Source organism: Pogoniulus pusillus, chromosome 22 (genome assembly GCF_015220805.1).
Source record: "Pogoniulus pusillus isolate bPogPus1 chromosome 22, bPogPus1.pri, whole genome shotgun sequence".
NCBI classification, from domain to species: Eukaryota; Metazoa; Chordata; class Aves; order Piciformes; family Lybiidae; genus Pogoniulus; species Pogoniulus pusillus.
In genome coordinates this window covers 16,039,843-16,062,042 of record NC_087285.1, presented here as the reverse complement: position 1 = coordinate 16,062,042, position 22,200 = coordinate 16,039,843, and the positions used below count along the sequence as shown (strand labels likewise).

Sequence of the window (22,200 nt, the reverse complement as noted above, 5' to 3'; positions counted from 1 at the left end):
TAATATTCTTAGCTTCAAGTCAGTATTGTGTTTTCTATTAACAGTTCATAGAATCATAGTATCAACCAGGTTGGAAGAGACCTCCAAGATCATCCAGTCCAATCTAGCACCCAGCCCTAGCCAGTCAACCAGACCATGGCACTAAGTGCCTCATCCAGGCTTTTCTTGAAGACCTCAAGGGGCAGTGACTCCACCACCTCCCTGGGCAGCCCATTCCAATGCCAATCACTCTCTCTGTAAAGAACTTCCTCCTAACATCCAGCCTATACCTACCCCGGCACAACTTGAGACTTTGTCCCCTTGTTCTATTGCTGGTTACCTGGGAGAAGAGGCCACCCCCCACCTGGCTACGATGTCCCTTCAGGTAGTTTTTACCCTTTCTCAACTTGCTAATATTCTTAGCTTCAAACAGTATTGTGTTTTCTATTAACAGTTCATAGAATCATAGTATCAACCAGGTTGGAAGAGACCTCCAAGATCATTCAGTCCAACCTATCCCCCAGCCCAGTATCTCCAGTTCCATGAGTGTGGTAGTTTGAGGGATCCTAGGTCCCACTTAAAGCACAGGGGCAGAGGCCCATTCCAGGAGGATGGACCTGCTCAGCCCAGGATGTTGTAATGTTGTTATTCTATTCCATCTTCTGGTTTCACAGCTTAAAAGACAGTGCCTGATTGATCTCTCCCCCTTCTCTCCCCTACCTTGCTCCGCTTCCCTTCTCTGAGCAACTCAGGCTCTCATCTCCCAGTTCGTGGGGGCGTTGGCTGGCAGGGAATGGAGCCACTGAGGCCTCGTAGGCCCCAGCTGGGCAGGGCAGTTCCGGCCTACCTGAGGGCGGAAGGGGTGGAGGATTCTAGAAGGCCTGTTTGGGCTTAATGAGTTTTATACTTATTCTACCTGACTGCCTTTTGTAGAGATGCCCTTTTGAATAGAATTCCTGTGCTAGTTTGAGGCTAACTGGAATATTTTAACAAGAAACAATGAGATGACAGGCTGTGACAAGAAAACAAAGGTGAGGTCTACTTCACTCATAGGTTCGCTGAGACATACAAAACCAGGGACACAAACATAGGTACGACAGAGAGCCTCTGTCTGTTGGAGTCAGTGTTTGAGTTTTCTCTCTTGTAACCCAACCAATCACTGTGCTTCTAACCCCTCTTGCTGATCCTCCAAACTCACCCTGCACTATGGTGGATTCTGGGACAAGAGTAGGGGGTGGAAAGAAGGTGGAAGGGGGGTTGGGAGCCCCTCCTGGGGACTCTGATTCTTGGAAGGGGTACTGGGTTTCTGTATTACCTTTAACTTGCATATTTCTGTATACAGCAGTATATATTTGTAATATATTGTAGATATTTGCTTGTCCATTGTGCTAAGCTGTGAATATAAAGCTTCATTCCTTAACTTCCAGCTGGCTGAGCCTAGTCTGGGTGATTTCATTGTGTGGGGTGGCAGGTAACTCCCAAACCATCACAATTTGTCTCTAAACTTCCAATCAGTGTGCGCTATCCTCATTCTTACTCCTGGAAAGGGGTAAGAGCCATTCCTGTCCTCCGGTCTCAGGTATGCTCGTAGCCCCAAACTGGGACAATCAGCTACCATGAAAGGGGTTCAGGATTTAAATGGTTCAAATGGTGCTGGCAGGGGTATCCCCTTCATGCCTCTCCACATTGCCAAAAATGTAATGGTTACCATTGTAGTAAATCCACTTAGAAGCACAACTATCAGGTCACTAAGTCAGATTTCTGAGCATCTTTCAGGAACCATGAGCAAGTGTGCCCAGCACAGGCAGCTAAATGCAAAGCACACTACAACCACTGTCAACAGTTCCATAACAACCAGACTAGCTAATGATGATAATTCAAGAGAGTCAGACACAAAGCTTTAAAGATTATTCCCTCGAAATATTTATAGGGTAGGGAAAAAAAAGCTTTCCCTTTTTTTATTAACCCAAATAGAAAATACCTAATCGACTAAGAAACAGCCTAGCAACCACTTTTGCTTTCAAATCTGAAGATTTAAGGGAGGAAAAAAGAAAACAACAGTGAATGTAACTACTGTGGTGATCATAGGCTCTCAGACATGCCAGGATGGGCAGGATTGGCAAGAAAAGCTCTTTAAATGCCTCACTTCAGATGAGAGGATCCACCTGATGTACTCAGCTGAGGCTGAGCAACTACTATTCTTTGTTTATTGTAGGAGGTTTAGCACTTGCAGATAGCAAACAGTCTGAATCACTCATTCCAATCAGGATCTAAAATAACATTGTAAAAGTTTGACTGTCTCAGCTGCTGCAGTAGAGAGATCAAATAATCCAGCCATGCACTTTAATTTCCAGTATAAGGCAGCCACTACTAATGATTTTGCTAGATAATATGACCTATTTCAGATATGTACAGACCAATTTATGTATATTTCATATTAAAATAATGGCAGGACGTTGGTTCAGAAATCATGGTTGCTTTTGCTTCCATCTGCAAATTCTGACATCATGTCTTGTAATTTGTCCCTATTTCTACATCTTTCATCTTTTGCTGCTGGTGAGATGGCTCAGAATCAAATTGCCAGCAAATCTCATCATCACCTATTTCTTCAGTGCTCTCCTATGGAGGAGGAGGAAGAGGCAAGAGAAAAGAAATAAGGCTGTTCCTTTAAAACCTCAAGCATTTAAACTGCTTGTCAGTCGTCTTCCTGACAAGGCCACTTGAATGTATTCAGGAAGATTTGCATAAATGCTCACAGTGAGTTCACGGTGGCAGCTAGCGCTAATGGTACATAAAGTAATTTAGTCACTTCTCTTAGGCATCCTGTCAGGGTGATAAGCACCCCCTCTTTGGATTGTTGCATATTAGATCATTAGATAATAAAGTGTTAGAGCATGCAAACTGACAGGGTCTCAGGGACTATCATTTTTCGAGGGCATTGCATTCTGCCAGTGGGGAAAAATAACAGAGAAACTGATGCTGCAATTGGCTTTACGTTCTTGTAAAGCCTTTCAAAGATTAGGAGGGATAAAGAATTTTCACTCTGCAGAAAAGCAAGAGTTTTAACTGGAAACTTTACAGACATCTTCAGGGGTGGACTTCATGCTGGTGAACTTGGAAAGGGTTGCTGCAAACCCTGTCAGGATTCCTCCCTTCCATAATCGAGTCACTAAAATTGCATTGGAAAGATTTTGCTTCTAAAATTGACACCCTGGGATGAACTACATGCTGAAATATATTCCACTCATTGGGGCCCATTGGCTCTTCACTATATATCTTACTATATATGTACAATTTAGAGAGGTCAGCCACCCTGGCTTTTTGGTTTACCATAAATATAAAACAAGTGAGGATTCAACTATTTGTGAATGAAAAAGTGACAATTATTGAAAACCACAGATTACTGTGGCTTACCTTATTTATACCACACAGAGATGTATGAAATAATTGGCCTCTACTGGCTATTACTTTTGAAAGATAGATATATTTATTTGAAATACAAGCTTCTCAACCCACTGGTTTCAAGGAGGACAGTGTGGATAGGAAATCATGATCCAGGTTCCCAGTTATATTCAGAGAGATGAGCTACGAAAAGGAACTTTCATTTTACTGTCTGACAGGTAAGATATAAATAGACACATGTTGGATGTCCCAAAAATAATCCAGGCTCCCTGCTAATGAGATGGTAAAACCCGAATGTGGAGACACCAGGCTCCTGAGTGGCTCGGGAGGTAAAGCTTTCTTTACAGCTTTTTGGCACCCAAAGTCTCTTTTAGGTGTTGCATAAACTGCAACTCTGTGTTTAAGAGCAGCATGTTCCAACACAACTTTGTAAGGAAAAATAAGCTAGATATTGTTTAACTAAACTAGGCAACCAGCACACCTTCACGCTACGTCTCCTCTCCCCAGTCCTCACACAGTCAGTCATTCATGGCTACTGCGATTGGATATTTGTGTTAAAGAGCTAAACATCTAGAAAAGCACATGGAAATATACTTGGTCAAGAGTATATTATAGCTAGATCCCAGCATTTAAAAACCTATGATCAGAAGTTGCTCACCAGAGCAACAAACCAGAGATAAACTAGCCATGGCTACGTTAGCTTCCCCTTTCACTGTTTACAGATACTCTTTAGGCCAATCTATCCTTCCCATGAGTGAAGCAGAAAAGCTGGAAAGAGGAAAAGCAAATACACTGACTCTCTTACTTAACTTGAACATCTTATCCAAGACAAAACTTTCAAAAACTGAAGAAAAATAATATACATTTGGACTCAAAGTTAATTTCAGTGGAGGAAATTGTATGTCACCTGCTCCAGTGGGTTCATTTAAGTGGTTTAGACATCCAATAACAACATTTAAAATAGCTACTGGATTTTTACATTATTTTTTCCCCTGTTTCTCAGACTCAACTGTGCACAGAGTTTCTGGAGAGCTGGACTGAAGGCTCTACCAAGCCTTTGGGAAGAACACGGTTTTGTAGCGTGGAGGTTGCTACTCAAAGGTAAGAATTTACTAGCGGTTGCTTGATAAGCACCTGAGAAAGCAGATGAGAAAAAAAATACCTTTCCCACAGAAGTGATGCATGGAGATATTTTGCAGATGTCAATTTTTAATGTTAGCAGAGAAACTATGGTTTGTGTAAATATCTTAAGCACAGCATTATCTTCCTTTCTTTCTTTCTGCTAACAGAACCCCTCAGGTAGTTACAAGGGGAGTGGCAGTTGTGGTAAAATGAGCTGCTATTATGCTATGCATAGGAGTAAGAATATTTATGTTTGAGAGGGCATTGCCTTGACCAGAGGCATCATGCACTGAGAAGACTGCAATGGAGGGGGGAAAACAGGAAAAGGAAAGAAAAAATAAAGATGGTGTCTACATCTACTTTAATAGGAAGAGAAGTAGAAAACAGGAGGGTTTTTTGGAAGACTAGACTTAATGGAAAGATTACAAAGTTGAACAGAGAGAAGCTTCCTTTCCTAATGTTCTGCCTTCTGTTAATTAATAAAGACAGAGTTCATACATCCCTTACAAAGATTCAGCAAAAATTACGACAGTGGCTTGTTCATTAAATTAGATTGTTGGCAGGATGAAAAAAAAAATCTGTAACATGAATTATGGCTGAAAATGGCTCATAGCCTACATAAAAAGTTAGAGCTAAATAAATACAGATGTAAGTTATGTTTATGTAATGAGAAACGCTGCTGAGCTAAGAATTTTAGGTTAGTAAGTGTGAACTACAGACTCGATTCTGCAAACACTTATCAATACCCTCAACTCTACTGACACAAGAAGCCTCATTGATCCCAACAGGACCATATGTGTGCATAATCTTAAATATATGCATAAATGCTTGCAGGACTGATGTCTGAAAGCATAAACAGAATAGAAAGCTATTTCCTCAGGAATTCACTGAGTAGCTGAAATCCATACATTTGCCCATTTCTCAGGATTAATATTTTCTTTTAACATATCTAGTTAACATTTTTTTCCTGAGTGGCATTCCCTTTCCCAGAGAAAATTTTATCTGGTTTCTTCAAACTCTTTGGAAAAAAAATCTATTTAATTATTCATCAGATCCTTGGCAGGCAAATATTTGTGAAACAAACCAACATAAAGGGCTGGTGCCTTCTACACTCGACTACTTCAATGGAAGCTGAGGGTATATGTCTCTTAGAGGGAGCAAGCACGTATTGAATTTAGGATTACAAACAGCTTTGAAGACAAAGAAGTATTCTACCAAGCTGGAACAGGGAGAGGGGAGGGAAATGCCCTGGTTTTGTTTTGTTTTTCAGTAGTAGTCATCAACTGAGGACAAAGAGCAAAACAAAACATTAATCAAAACCAGATTTTTCAAAGTATATTTGCACTCAACAACTCCCATTTTAAGCACCTACAGTCACCAGCAGATGTTCTCTTCCAAGACCAGATGATCTTACGGAAAAGATTACTGTACTCCAGGCTGCTACCAGTGACATGCCTCCATTCCACCCTTACTGGGGTTTACTGTCTCTTTTGAAAAGCCAGACAAGTTGCCCTGCACCATTTCTCCTTCAATCATTTCAGCAAAATAAGTTAGATTGGCAACGAGCCGTTATTTAAATGATTTAACTCAAATTAATTTCTCTGGACTGAAGGAGACTAGGGAGCAATCAGACAACCATCTTAGCTGGCATGTCCATGGTGGAGAATAGCCTGCAGCAGGGAAGAGAGACAAGCAGCTGTGGCATGCAGAGAAGAGCAGCTTCCTCAGCTGGCACAGATGGAGCCAGAAGACAACATTCGTCCATGGCTTGAGTAAGCAGATGGATTTCCAAAAGGGCTCTGCTTTTATTTAGGGCAATTCAAAGGAACAGCTGGATCTCCTAGAGAGCTCAGCACTCTATAGGTAGAAGAAACCCAATCTGGAATTTGGGTGCTGAGCACTCCAGAAAATATGCAACATCCTTTTAGATACACAGTCAAAAATATAGGCAATTTGGAGAAAAAAAAAAAAAACCAACACAAAAACAAACAGACTCCAATTTTGGGTGCAAATAAAAAACCCCAAAGAAATCACCACACTTCACTGACACACAGGACAGACTCTGCACCCATGTTTGCTTACTGGTTGCTACTTTTAGTGCCAACCTATCTCCTTTAAAACATCTGGTCCCAAAGGTATAAACTGTTCAGGGCAATTTGAAAAAACCAGTAGCCAGAGACACAAACCAAAGAAATGCACATTCAAAGTAGCAAGGCCAACCAATGAAAATGATGTGCCTACCATGTTCCAGATAAGAAGGCGTACCTTCCGAGGGATCGAGTCTTCGAGCTCTCCGCCCGTGCTTGGAATTGTTGTGAACAAACATATTGTCCGACACTGCCAACACATGGCCATCAACATTGACTGTTGTAGACACCACAACCTGCAAGCACAAGAGCAAAATGGAAGAAAATCTGGATACATATATATATATATATATATATGTATGTTTTTTAAGAAGCAGAGTGTAATAAACTCAGTTAAATAAATAACAGCTGGGAGCTGCAGAAAATTGCATAGCTATTTCATATAATAACTGGTGCTTATGCTGTACAAATCTAACAAGAGACGCTATTGATGAGTGAGTCTTTGGCATCGAAAGCTTTTGATGCAGTTTTAAGTCAAATTGCAGAGTTCAGAGCTGCATGGCAGACAGCACACTGCTAACCATCATTTTAACAAGAGGATCTTTATTAAGTATTTTTCCCCCCATGTACAAGGGCAGCTTTGTTTCACTCTAAATTATCCTTCAGTTTCCATGCTGAAGTAGATAGAGTTGTTGATGTTGTAAATGAGATTCAATTCAGAATAAAACAAAAGTATATTTTCTGAAGTTGTAATGAGAGTTGTTGCATGCCTGCCCCCACCCTTATCTACTTCTCTCCCATCAGTACAGTCAATACAGGTTGTTGGACTTGCTCAAATTTCTCTCGACCTCTATCTTGGGGAGTATGCATAGGTATGTTTGTGTACACACACTTGACAGTGGGGTCTTGATCTGGAGAACACAACCCTATTCATCCAGCATTAGAATTATTTGTATTTCTCAACTTATCTCAATGTCAACACCTAGGATTTGGTTTTGAGGAGAGGAGAGGGAGACAGAGAAGCACTGCCCTGGAGGATGGATACAACACTTCTGCTCCTCAGAGCAGCCCAGAGTGGGAAGAGAAGCCAAACCAGCAGAAGCAAACAGGTAAACGTTGAGTCCAGAGCATAAAATCCAAGTGCTCAGAGGTGTCCAGAAGGATTTCCCAACCTTGAGGCCTGCAAGGCATCATCCTATAGGAAATTCCTGTCCTGGCTGAGTGGCATTGTGGAGGAAAGAGGGTGAGTTCCTGGCAGAGCTGTGAGATCATCACGCCGAGTCTCCTCCCACTCCACTCAGGACAAGTGACCTCATAGCCTGCCTAGCTTTCATTCCACCTCCCGCAGTGTTTTCCCAGGTTTTTGCCCTAGTCAAAGATTTGGCCTTCAGCTGGCTGCTGTTTTGCAGAAGCACGCACTGCCTTCCAGAACTTTGACTAAAACAATGAGGAGAAATGACCTACACTTCTCCTTACATTAAAGAGGCAAAGGGATTAAAAACTGAAACCCACAGAGATATGTTTATTCATGCGACCTCTTATAACCAAATATAATAATTGTCTGTTAATTGCAGTTTCAGCTCCCACCTCATGCTTCGACATGTGAAACAGCAATCAGCAGCTCCTGTTTAATCCACCTATTATGTTGACTAATTAACTTTGCTCGACAGTTTATTTCTTCCTCCATTATCAGCCCCTGTCAGCCGCAAGCACACTGCCGCAAAGGGGGACCTCAGCCCTTTTGATTGATCACCGATAGATTGACATGCAGATTAATTTAATTAGAATCACCTCACTTGAGAAATGAAAGACAATGGCAAGGGGGCTAATAGATCTGCTCTTATAATGAGGCAAGCCTCCAGAGCCACAGCAGAGGATTTCTGATTTATTTTGCTGAATTCCCCAGTTGCTCTGAAAGGCTCTTGCTTTAATTGTTCTTGGTTTTGAGAGGCTTTAGCCTCTGAAGAGGTGAAATGCTTTACAAGGATTGGCAAACATTGCTTCAACTCTCTCAGGAAGCTGCTGCCTCTCAAAGTTGGTCAAATGGGGACACTTAAAGCATCGCTTACAACAATTCCATTTCATCACTTGATCTGGATCCTAAAAAAAAAGAGGCAAAAAAATTTCCCTATTTCAGCCCACTGATTAAAATGCTCAAAAAACATAAAGTAAGCAAAGCTGCTAAACTGTTCACAGATAATCCTGAAGTCTTTGTCTTTAAAAAGAAGAATACAAACCAGAATATTTACATCTAAAGGATCCTCAAACCATCCCTCAGAATGGCATTCTTGGCAATAGATTTTTGTGTGTGTTTTAAGCGAAAGATATTGAAATACAGAATAAATGATTCAAGAGCTCTTACAGATGGAAATTTGGAAAAAAAGAAAGTGCCAAATATTATAGGCAAGTTTTTTTCTGAAATCAAACTAAGGGAAAAAAAAAATAACAACCCCTATATATAAAATTCCAAAAGGGATTTCAAAAGTAATTTATCCTTTGCATTCCTGAGGGATAGAATAAAGTTTATGATATTCTCAATAAAATACGATCTTACAGTAAGTGGCTCAGGGTTTGCAATCTTATTTGTGCACTTGCAACCATTGTAAATTCTTTGCAACTGGGATTTTCAGCCAAATCCTTAGCTGGCATTGCCTGTCACAGCTGCATGATTTATGCCAGCTCCTTATCTTCTCCTATGGCTCTGCTTAGGCACATATGAAAATTAACACTATTATAATTAATAACAATGACTACAAGAAAAAATATTTTCTCCAGTCCTAAACCCATGTGGGTACACACGGATTCTCAACAGCAACAGAGCAATCCTACAGTGAAAATGTAGACTTTTGAAGGTTTCTAGAAATAGGATTCCAGAAAAATAATAGGTCAAGATCAATAATAGCAAGATAGGTCTCAAACCTGTTAAAATGATGTACGCAACTAGCTGTCACCAGACACGCACCTTTCTAGGGAAGAACTCAAGGAAAGAATCCTGGCAAGGTCAGGTCTACATGAGTAAATCTGCATTTAAATTTGCCACCCCTTGGGTTTCCAAAACTGTTGATGCAACGTATTTTGAATTACTTAACAGTGTCTTCCTACCTACCTCCCAAACACAGTTTGATTTACTACAAAGAGACCACATCGGTGTGGTTCTTCGGTGTCACTCACAGAAGAAACTATAAAAAGAATCCCCAAGAGAAAATGTTTCCAGTCTCAGGAAATGCAGAAAAAAAGAAGTGGTTACTCTTATGCATCCCTCTGAAAAAAAAATGATAATGCACCTGTGAGAAACAGCACAGGCTTACTGCTCAATTCTTTAAATGGAAAAATCTCATTAATACAGGAATACTGAATATACACTGCACTAACAAAATATTAATATCCCTAATTATTAAAGGAGAAAAAATGTATCTTTAATACTGTTTGCTGCAGTTACATACTTGGATCACTACAGAGCACTTACATACTTAAAAGTTCTACTCAGATTTTTTAATCTAAAGAAATACTACACTCTCCTCATTTTGATTTTGAAACAACTGGGATATGTTCAGGTTAAAGCACATGCTAAAACTAATTTGTGGAGAAATTATAAAACTAGGGGGAAGGGAGAGCCAAAGTATATGTGGAATGGGCACGGAGGCATCCTAAAACACAGGCCATAGCAAGAGGGAATGGCTCGCTACAGTTTAATAAATGATTAATGAGGTGCTGACACATTAATGTAAGCACAGGGACAACCAGGCCTGCCAAATCTCAAACCTTTCCAAATTTTGTCAACAAAACACAGTCTTAATTTGGGACAGGCAAACATGGAAAATGATTTTGAGCTTTAGCCCTTCATAGATTTTGAATTTAAACCCCTCACCGACACCGGGGGAGATGGAGGTATGAAAGAAACACATCAGTTCACAGCTTTCTTCAATGACGCTGGCACTGTCGACTGCATGAACGTATCATGGCTCTGTGAATTATTCTGGCTGCCATTAAACAGTCCAGTTGGTGAATACTTATAAAAAGAAAGAGCATTTAGAGACCAGGAGCCTGGAGATCAAGCTATTTATCCACGTTTAGCACTTGGCCTGTTTATTTGTTATAGTACCTCACCTAATATATCAAAATTAAGCATTGCATGGCTCCTCATTTTTAACCACAGCCCATTAAGCTTTGCTAACTGATTAAGACATAGCATGGTCCTTGTGCTTTCAATTTTCTCCCATGTATGGAGAGGGATCTGATATTTTTGTGACATCTCAAACTCTCTCTGCCTTTGCCAGTGGATATGTGATTAAGATGATTTCCAGGTTTAAAGAGTGTCATTACTGTTAAACTTCTAACTTGAGTGTTTGCTGCTCTTTTGAAAGCTACGCAGAAATGGCTTGAGCAACATCTTTATTTTCATCACCACTTGTGGCCTCTTTATTCTAGTAACTAAAAATCACTCTTGATTTAATAAGACACTTAAAAAGGTGCCAAACTTCAAGCACACAACTAGAATACATTCAGTAATTTTGTTCACATGCTCAAGGACAGGCCGAGTGCTTAATTACCTTGTTGAATTGGGCCACAGCTCTCACTGCTGTTTTTCAGCCATTTTTTTTTTCCTTTCCCATCTCTGGGGATGAAGCCTTGCATGTCCAAATTCCATTATCTGGGATTCATGAAGCATCATCTCTGTCTCTTATGCAAATTTACAATAGGACACAAGTGGCTTCAATTCAAACATGAGTGGCAGTGTCCCATGGAGGCAAACTAGCAGCCCAGGCTGAGGAAGAGGTCATGGTAACAGAATCAAACAGTATAGCAATTTCTAAGTGACTTTCAAGGTTTTCATAATAAATGAATGTTTAGGGGTTTGTGCAGTGACTCAGTCTGAAAAGTTTCATCTAAATTAAAACTTGACATATGTCAGTTTGCAAGCAGTTGTGCTAAAACAAGCACAGCAAGACAACTAGGGCACCTGGGTTTCATTAATTACAACAACATACAGAACTCCTTGGGTTGTATGAGTGAGGTTTTAGTGCTGAAAAATAAAATCCAAGCAGAGTTCACCAATGGTACCATCCACTTATTATTAGTATTACCACTAATTGGGGCATCCCACCAAGACTGACGACTTATTGTGAAGACTGTAAAACCAGACTGAGTATCTTCTCAATGGGGTTTCAGGGAAAAAAAGGCAAGGTTGGACCAAAGTGACATTATGTGGTGTCACCGAACGCTTTGTGCAATTGGGCTGATAAAGCAGAGATGAAATTGTTTCCTCGGGGATAATCAGGGATTCTGCAACACAACTAAACACTAAGCTCAGCTGTCTTGAGTCTCTTCATAGTATTTGGCTTCTCCTCTCTGACTGTCTCCTTCTGCTGCTAGAGACACAACCAAGACCACCAAAGCCAGCACTGCTCCACCACACACTTTTGCTGGCACTCCACACTGCTCCAGTTGTCACATGCCTCACATCTCAGACATACAGAGATATATATTTCCTTCCAGGCCCACGACAGCATTTAATGTTAATCTTATTGCATTGCTGCTTTTGCAGGCAAAATTCAGTATGAAACTTCCCACTTCATTTCTGTATGTGAGTTTGAATGAAGTTTCACACACATGTTGCCCAAATCACTACATACTCTGCCTCTACCCTACACCATGTGATAATCAGACAATTCCTTACTGTGGGTATGGTGGGGGGGGAATCTAAGAAATCAAATTTACCACAGGGACAGTGCTTAGTACAAGACTCATTTTCCTTCCTGGCTCTTCACTATTTCTCCCACCAAAACCATAACCTGCATTCTAATAACTCTAAGCAACTCTCAGGGACTGATCAAAGAAAGATCATGTCCAAAAGCTGGATACATCTCTAGAGTGATTAACAGTCCAGCACAGATAGGGGAATGAACTAAAGTATGCTACTAATTTTAAAGTACCTGAAAATACCTTTTTTATTATGTTTTTTTCATGAGAACTTTGACATAACTAACAGAGACTCTCTAAGTCTGTGGCAATATTTCAAAGGCAGCTGATAGCAAATCCTTCACTGACTTCACAAGATCCCAGATTTCACTTGATTTCTATAGAACGTTGTCTCAAACATCTAGGTGCATCATATTATTGAGACATTATGCTCATGCTTGGTTCTTTTCACCCTAATTATTGTACATGAAGCCTGGACTGTGTGGAGTCTGGCTGCCTTATTTTAGGATGCCTAAAAGAGCGACAAGTTCAAAATCTTTGAAAAGAAAAAGAACAGAAAAGAAACAAAAGGAGCTATTGTAAGACAATAAGCCTGGACACTCAGCAGAAGGCTCTGAGCTTCAATACCACCCTGCATTATAGTATGAGTGGCTCACTCGGCTGAAAGTGATTAATTTCTTGAAAATGCTAAGGTCACACTAATTGACATGACCTGTGTAATTAAGCAGTCTCTGTTTACACACGGAAAGCTCAACTGCTGTGAGGCTGGGTTTGTATGACAGAATGTCTTTACAAGTCAAGAGATCAACAACCTTTCCTATGTCCTACCTACTCGCCGACACAGACTCCTGATTGCTGCTCTGAGAGAACACGCAAAGGCATTACCATATGAAAATCAGCCTCGAGCGGGGACGAGCACAAACCCAGCAGAGTGTACATGTTGTGAAGCAAGCTCTGACAGGCCCCAAGGGTGATTGCTTGGCCTAAATCCCTGTGCTGGTGAGAGTTCTTTTTCCACTTTCTCCTTCAGTGATAATGCCCTCTCAAATCACAGGAGAAACATGACGGCAGGAGGAGGGTGGGGTGAGAAGCTGAGGGCTCTGCCATGCTAATGCTAGCTCTTATCCTGATTAATTGAATCCCTGTGGCCACATCTCTTCAGTTCTGCACTTCTGTGCTCAGAGGGGCAAAAAACCACCCTCCTGTCTTCCAGCATTGTTGCAATTAAGCAGTTCAACAAAAGACATATGTTCTACGTATAAACAATATTGCCATTTACATAGCATTTAGCACTTTTAGTTAAATGTGACAATGCTGGAAAAGAAGCAAACAAGGTCTTGAGCTACTGTAGAAAGCAAACGTCTCTTGGAGTTGTCTTCCTCCAGACATCCATGTCATCTGTCTCACATTTCCTCTCAGAAGCATGAGGCAAATCCCCACTGACAGACCCCATCATGCTTCTCACTGGGCCATATACACTACTCCCATCAAAAGATAAGTCTTTTCCTCTCTACCTCATATTTTTATTCAGGATGTAGTCAGGTAAAGCATCATTGGCATAGTCAAAGCACCACATCTTCAACAAAGTTGTTGAAGCAACAGTTTCTCAGCATTGCCACCAGACCATTCTGCTGCCAGTACCAGGGAAGAGAGGAGCAGACCACCTTCCTTAGGGACAGTGCTGTACTTGCTCCCAGAAATAGTCATGGACGAGGACATAGGTATCACAGTATCATCAAGGTTGGAAGAGACTTCATAGATCATCAAGTCCAACCCTTTACCACACAGCTCAAGATGTACAACTCCCAAGCCCTGCTGACACATGCCACAACAGTCCAAACAAGTCCAAAACATCCAAAGAAAGATACCGGCAACAGTAGCTTTTTTTTCCCCATGTGCTGCTACAGGAATGGACCTTGAACCCCATTCATGCACATTTATAAGGCTCTAACACCACTGAAGAATAACTACCGAAGTGCAGTCACCAGCCTGATTTTCTTAATTGCTCTTATATCCTCCTTTACCTCTTCCAATAAACATGGGGTTCGCTCAGTCTTACATGAAGACAAATAGTGTCCCAGGCAGAAGGAAGTATCTCAGAGCAGAGCAGACCCATAACCTAAAACAACAGTGAGGTCATCTTGATTTTTCCTTTTCATGCTCTCACTTCCCATGGAGATGACATTATCTTCAAGAGTTCTCCTGTCCAGACCAAGAAAACCCAACTACTTCCTGACAATTCTGCTGTGACAAGAAGTCCTCAGGCAATATTTTTTGACCTTATGTTTTTAGCATCTTCCAGTGAATTACTAGGTTAGTTTGGGTCAAAGTACTTCTGTCCCTAACAGCTGCTGACTTTTAAAGGAGGAACTGTGTCCGACTGACCTGGAATCGCCGCATGTCTCGAGGGTTTCCTGCATTTTTTAGGCAATTTTGGTTACATTTGAGGAAAAATTTCAAGAAGAACCTGTGGAGAAAGAGAAATGGACATCAGCATCTTATAAACAATACTATATATGCTATAATTTGTTTCAACAAAGCCTTATCTGATTTAGTAAATCATCCCACTGAGCATCCAAAGAAGGAAAAGAGCTTGCATGGGCCCTAACCCAGCAAAACACATAAGCATGCCCTAAATACTTCAGCATGAAATTAATAGATCTGTTGTGTCAGAGCCACTGAAGTTTGTGGAGTCAGTCTCTCTGTCACCAATGACCAGCCTCACTGTGCCAACCACAGAGGCAAAAGAAGACACATATTTCAGCACAGTAAAAAGAGGGCAGAAAAGTGCCAGCCAAGACTATTCCCATGTGTATAAAGGGGGTTTCATTTTACAAGTTCACTGTCCTGTGCAAATTTTGACTGGTTACAAAAATACTGCAACTGTTCCACACAGCTGAAATCTCCTTCTCACAATTAAACCCAGTTTGTGCATAAAATGAATGCTCAAATAGTGTTTATCAGGAGAACCAAAGCTCTGAGAGAAGAAAGGATGAAGTCTTGGTTAAAAGACTGACTTCATAGAAACATGAAATATTTTCAATTTCCTGACCATACACAGTTCACTGAAGTAGCTGTATGACCCTGACATATATCTCCAAGAAAAGACACTGCACTTTACAAAGCCAAAGGAAAAAAGCAAACATTTCACTGAAAATATTTCCTTTGCTGTTATGCACCAGTGGACTGTAAACTCATAAAGACAAGTCAATGAATAATAGCGGGTCTCAGATTCCAGGCTTCCTCCTCGAGAGCCAAAGTTTATCAGTCTTTTGTCCAAAATAAACTACAGACTAAGGTCTACTAAAGATCAACCGTGCAAAACTTAATCCTACGGCCAGTTTAAAACTTAGCACAACCAGGCAGAGCATCATCATGATTGCAGTAGCCATTAGTTGGCCAAGCAGAAGCTAATCTGACCTGTTTTCATACACCAAAGTGGGTGAGGGATTGTTTGATCCTGATTTACATCAAATCAGAAAGTTAACTTTTGCAAGCATCCAGCTTTTAGCACCCAAACTGAATGTCAGGTCAGCAGAATTTGCACACACTGCCATCAAGAAAGGCAAAACTGCAGGGTAAACAGAAAATCCCTTTTTGATGAGCAGCATTCTTTACCCTGTTCTAGCTGTGATGTCACCTCTCAGCAAGGGAAGTTTTGGTGCTGGTTCCTCCGTGCTATGAAAATCACACTAAGCAAATGGCTGCCAGGAGAAACTGAAACTACAAGAGACTGATTTCATCAAAGAAAAGTAAGGTAATGAGAAGGATTATAAAAGGTCAGGCTTGGAATTATCAAGGACTGGGATCTCCTGACCCAGGAAGTCCTTTCTAGGCCTGTGCTCCTAAATAAGAACAAGCAATCAACAGAAAATAAACAGCCGCCACGCTTCAACAGGGGGTTGGAGTCATTGTGCTTCTTTACGCTAAAATGAAGAGCAGTGTAAGCCATTACATTTCCTCATCAAGCAGGTCCTGATATTAAATAACAGAAAGTTGGTGCTATTTGTTGTACATGTGTGTGTCTTTTTAAGCCTCTAATGGCCAGCTGTGACAGCCTGACTCAGATTGTGTAGAAGGAGCTGTCAGCACAAATCTTGGCATCTCCAATTCAGACAACTGCTTGCCACCAGGCGAGGGTTTGTACTCGTGCCAGAATGGATTTTGAGAGACAAGCAAATAGGGCATTAATTCCGCCAAAGAAAAATGAAAAGAGGGAAGAGTTCAGGGTCTTACACTTCAGATGATGGCTTTGCTGTCAACAGCTCGTCAGTTAGCTCATGAGCTACAAGGGCACGGACACCAGATCCCCCTTGCCCTAAGCTGGCCCTGTCATGCGAAATGCTGGCAGGATCCAGAGACCACCCCTCTGCACGATACCGCTTGCTGAAATAAAAAGCCTGGCCATCTGTCGGGAGGCAAAGACATCCCTGTCAGCTGGTGCCTACAGCCTCCAACAGGCCCTTATGTGGCAAAACCTCTCAAAGCGACTCACTCTTTGGGGAGAAGCCGGCACTGCCCCAGGTTTGCTGGTGGATTTTTGGCTGCTCCACCAAGTGCTGAGCTCAGCAGCTCCCTGCCCAGTCTGCCACTGTGCTGGAGCAACACCTCGGTCCTAAGGGGAGCTGGGACATGGGACAGTTAAAAGTATCTGTATTGAAAGGTAACATCAGCCATGCAAATGCTGGAAGCACAGGGCAACAGGAGTTGGCAGGCTGACCCGAGGACCCCAAAAGAGAATGAAAGTTCTTTGTGAAGCTTGCCACAGAGACTCCAGCCCTTCCCTCTTCTTACGAAGTCTGAGCTCATGTCAGCAGAAAGGCTTGAAAAATCACTATGAAATCAAAGAGTTGTCTTTTGGGATCTGCAAAACCTAACTCAAAATTTCAAAGTCTAACTCCATTTGCACTATGCTGTCACATCCAGCTTCTACAGGAATTTCACCAAACTAAACCACAGAAGAAACAAAGCTCATCTGTTTAAACCTACCAAAAACCCTCGGTCGAGCAAGCAAGCAAGCAAACAAAACTTCCTTTAAATTAAATCAACTCCAGAAAAAAAATACACTTAACAAAACAACAGTATTTTCAGGGGAACTTTCAAGACCCTACCTAAGCTTACACAGCCAAGTTCACTCACTGCATTTTAGGTTAAAAGTTGCCAGTTTACAGAACGCCTTCTGCCAAGTGCCGTATTTTTATTCCACTGAAAGACAAAACAAACTATAGGCTGCACTTTGCTTTGGAACACACCAGAGCTGGAGTCCCCCTGGCTAGGAGAAAGCATCCCACACTCATCCAGGCAAGAGCTGCGCGGCTCCCGAGTTGGCACAGCACGTGCCTGTTGACAGTCTGCCCCAGGCCTGGCAGGAAGGTGGCTGAGAACAGATTAAGACAAGGGTAGAGTGAGGAAGCTTCATTCAGGGGGTTCAACCCCCCATCAGGGGGCTCAGTCCCTGGCCTTAAATCACTTGTTTGGTTGCTTTCCTCACTTCAAGCCTGGTCCTGCTAGCCTTGCTCATTAACAGCACTTCACTCTGCAAATATCTCTGATTTAGATTGACAGGACTGGTCCAGGACAAGAGCCAACAGAGCTGAGCTCTTTCTAAGCAAAACTTCCACCCCTGTTTGTTTGCATCTAACTTCACAGTGGGATTACTTTTTTTCAGTTCTAACTTTCTCTACATTTGGCAGGGCTGTATAGCATTAATACTAACCACAGGGGATAGACAGCATTAATACAAACCACTGGGGACTGAAATTCATCCCCTAGATGAAAAAGAAATAAACATGCAAAGCACAAGAGCATCAATAAACTTCAGCTTTAACTCTCTCCCCAAACTTATTTGATTGCTGAACAACAGCACAAGACTTGAGGTATCAATTACACTTATTGCTACCACTGAAGTTTTAGTATTTCCCATAACATATTTTTCCACAAAACATATTTTCTGACTCCCTTCTTGACTTCTAACTTCCCTGGTGTGACAAACACTTGTGCATACGAAGCAGAGGAGTAGAAGCCAGCTCAGGTCCAGAAACAAGCAAAGTTTAATAAAGCTCTCAGATTTACTGACTTACACTGTTTTTAAACCAAGTAACTCTGTGCTTCACCCCTTATCACAGAGAGACATGGTTGGAGAGTATGGGAGTGCAGTTTTGGAGCAAACCAGCTATGTTTTTATTAAATTTAGGTGTGCTGAGATGCAGCTCAGTGCAGGCTGCAAAAAATACTCAAAGAGTGAAGTTGTTGAGCAGTTAATCCATGCCATGGCACTGTACTACTGCAAATCTGTAAGCAGCTGCAAGGACCTATGTAGAAATACAACCTCCAGTTAAACACAAGCCTCCAGTCTGAATCAAGCCCTAAATTAACAGGAACTTCTGTCTGCCAGGAAGAATCTCTAACATATTCACTCTTCTGGGAGTGTTCTTTCCTTTTCTCACAATTCAGTACAAAATCCCTTTTTGGAAGTAATAATTTTTTTAATCTAAGAAAACTGTTGTGCCCTCAAAAAGATTTTGCTGTCAGCAGAACTGTGTTCTCACTAATACCCTCCTCTCTGCTTGTGAAGGGCTCCTACCCTAGGCCAGTCTGAGCTCCCTGGTCAGCCGTGCTGCCTTCCTGCACTGCCCCTAACTCCAGACACCATCTCCCTCTTGACTGCTGCTCCTTCCATCCTCTGATTCCCTTCATTTAGCTGAAGGATCTTGTAAACACTCTGCCAGCTGGAGGTCACTCCACTTGTATAAAATGGTCCTTGCCATGCATCACTGACCACTTTGTCACTGCAAACCCTTTGGAGAAACATCCTGCCACTGTTAACTAGCAGAGCAACCTAAATTAAATAAGCAGTAGAAATGGAAATATCAGCAATGTAGACATAAAAGGATTTTGTGCCTCTACTACTTTCTCTTACCACTAGAAATTACTACTCATGTTTATGACAAATAAATGAAGGGTTAAATGACAGAAAGCAAGATCCACTGAAGGAAATTTAAAGGAACTCAAATACGAAGGCTTAGCAGTAGGATTTTCTTGCCATTGCCACAATAAATATGTCTGTGGAATGAGAAAAAAAATTAGTTGGAAAGAAGACCTGCTGCATTCCTGATGCTGAAGAAAAGCTTGTTTGTTCCTGATACATTGGAGAAGTTGTTCAAGAAAAGTTCATCCATGTGAAAATACGACAGCTGTCACGCTGCCAAGGTCAGCCAGACCAGTGGCTATCCAGAAAGTGAGTGCTGGTTATACAACTTAAACCTGGCTAGGGGGAAAAAAATAATTGAGGAAAATGCACCTTTTCTGAGGTGTAAACGCGTTTGATAGAAGAGGGCAACTTCAGACTCCTGGATGAAACACAGCAGTAAGTATGTGTGGGTTTGCAAAATTAGTAAACCCCAAATACAGGGGGCAGTGCAATAATTAGCAACCATCCATCAGATAAAAGGATTGCATGCCCATTCTCTATGACATACCCATTCAGCAGAGTACTAAATATGTGCATAAATTTAAATACACAAGCAGGACTGGTGGAGACAAAGGTACTACTCACATACTTCAGTACCTGGCAGAGTCAGCTCTGCTGTCAGCCTATCTCCTTTCTTTGGTCATCGTCCCAGCAAAAGAGGATGCTGGAGATGTGATACTGCAAATGCAGTTGTCTGAAGCAATATCTGATGGGTATGTTAACTGTGGGGAAAATTTGGCATATCAAGAAGTGCTGAAGCCAGTAGAGGGCTGAGTCCATGGGTCACCAAGAGGCAGACAGTACACACGCTTCAACAGTTTGCATCTTCAGCGGTTTCTATGCACTTTTCACAAGTTCCTTTCTTTCTCAATCAATAATTTCTATTGCACCTACTATATCTAGCTAGTAATTTGCCACTAAAGCAAACATATAGAGAAAATGCATTGTTTAATGCATTTTATTTGGAAGAATAAATAAGTAAAATGTAGATATATCCCTTTAGAAATTTCATAAGGACAAAGATATTTTTCCCCTTTCAAGGTGACTTCCATAATCAAACCTCCTATTTTACAATAAAAAACTCTCAAGTTTTTAAAAAAAACAAGCCAAAATAAAGCATTTCTCTTTCTTCTTGATCAATAATTTCTGTCATTTTCCAGCATTTTAAAACTTTACTTGAAGGGATTACTTCTTTTGTTCCACATTGCCAGAGGAAAAAAAAATGTCAACATAGTGGAATTTTTTACACTACAGAAAACCTGAGCTTAGTCCAGGTCTAATAACTGCAAAAAGAGGATGAGAGGAAAAAAAAAAAAAAAACTTCCTTAGCATTTAAGATGAAATTCTTATCTACTAACATGTCAGTTTGTAGTTGTTTATTGCAATAAGAAACCATTCTTGCAATGTTTTGGCTTTTTGTTTTGTTCTGTTTTCTTTCACAGACCTTTCTACATCCAACTAACTGTTCATGTCAGGTATCCTATTCACAAAAGAGAAATTGAAACTTATACCCATATTTAGCCACAGAAGGCTGTGCATGGGAATCAAATATAGACATGGGGAAAACCTCCTATTACCCACATGTTCACAGCTGGGGCTTACTTGGTTCTGTAGTCAATAAACAGCAGTAGCTACCTTTTGTGGCATTTTTACAACAGGAAAATTATTCTGCAGAAGAGAAATTAAACACCAGATATAGCCATTTAACTCTCTTCTAAACATAATTAGGATATTTGACAGTTCAAAAAGGTTAAAAAAAACCTCCCCAAAACTGCTCCCCTGCATTCAGCATTCTCACTGAATTAACAGGGAACCAGAATCAGTCCTGCATTTTGCATTTATGGGATGCTAAACAATTCACTGGGATAAAAACAAAACCTTAAAGCCAAAAGCAAAAGCCTGGAAGGCTATTTATTTTGCTAGAAAATACACCTCTTCCTCCTGAACTGCAGAAAAGGCCCAAGAAAGGCAACGTGACACAGAGAATAAGCCTGAAGCAGTCTGAGTCTCTTGACTGAGATTTTTCAGGCAACATCATCATAATAGAAACAGAACAGTCTGCATTATTTTTGTGAACTCGCTCTGACTCCTGGAGCTACCATTGCCAGGGTTTGCTCTTATCAATACAGTAAATATTCAGCTCAGCACAGCAAACAGCTGAGGAGGCACCTACATAACCACCAAATCAGAAGGCAGGAGTGCCCAAAACAGCCTTAAATTACTCATTGCTCGCTTCAACACGTGTTCTCGGTTGCTCTTCCGCGGGTCTGTGTGTTCTGCACAGTGAAGCACAGCATATCAATTTTTCATCTCGCATCTTCTGGACTTCCATAGCTCTCTGATACTGAGTTATAATGCATCAGTTTGGGAGAGTGCATTTGGTATTTTCTCCCACGAGTGAGCTAAAATCCCAGAGAAACTGTTTTGGGTTCTTCTCCCAGATTTTTAATAAGAAGAGAAGGAGAAAACTACCAGCCAAAAAACCAACCAACCAAACAATAAACAACCAAAACACATCATCACAAAACATAGTTACAAATAGTCCAGAGGTAAGTTTAAGTGTTCAGTTTTCTGTAATTTAATTTTGTCCCCAGGTCTAACTTTTGAATTTTTTTTTTCTTAAAAGTAGTGAAAGTCTGAATTTTTTTACATCTCTTTAGTCATGCCCAGTTCCATTAGCTAACATTTTTATTACATTGGAACTGCAGCTCCCTTCCCATCACAAAAAAAAAGGAAGTTGTAAGGAGTTTATGCCATCTGCGTACAGAGCACCCAGAGCATATTTAGTTTCTGACAGCTAGATATGAGCTAACTGAACACAGACACATCCTTTACATTCTGGTGACACAAGCAGCACTGTGAGATAAGCAGCAGAGCGCAGGCAGTGTGCCACATGCCGTGCCCCACACACAGCTTACACAGCACGGGAGCCTCCCAGCT

General features: G+C 41.2%; 1 protein-coding gene across 9 annotated transcripts in view; it reads right to left on the bottom strand.

Moving 5' to 3' along the window:
- EBF1 (EBF transcription factor 1) overlaps positions 1–22,200 on the bottom strand; it is a 289,221-nt gene that overhangs the window by 93,822 nt on the left and 173,199 nt on the right. For 5 of the 9 annotated variants that reach the window (XM_064161950.1, XM_064161954.1, XM_064161951.1 and 2 more), the window contains exons 7-8: positions 14,676–14,757; positions 6,745–6,886 (exon numbers count right to left, since the gene is read on the bottom strand). In XM_064161950.1, coding sequence (XP_064018020.1) covers positions 6,745–6,886; positions 14,676–14,757 — 224 coding nt within the window. The remainder of the gene's footprint in view (positions 1–6,744; positions 6,887–14,675; positions 14,758–22,200) is intronic. The other 4 variants (XM_064161952.1, XM_064161956.1, XM_064161953.1 and 1 more) reach the window with 1 other exon arrangement.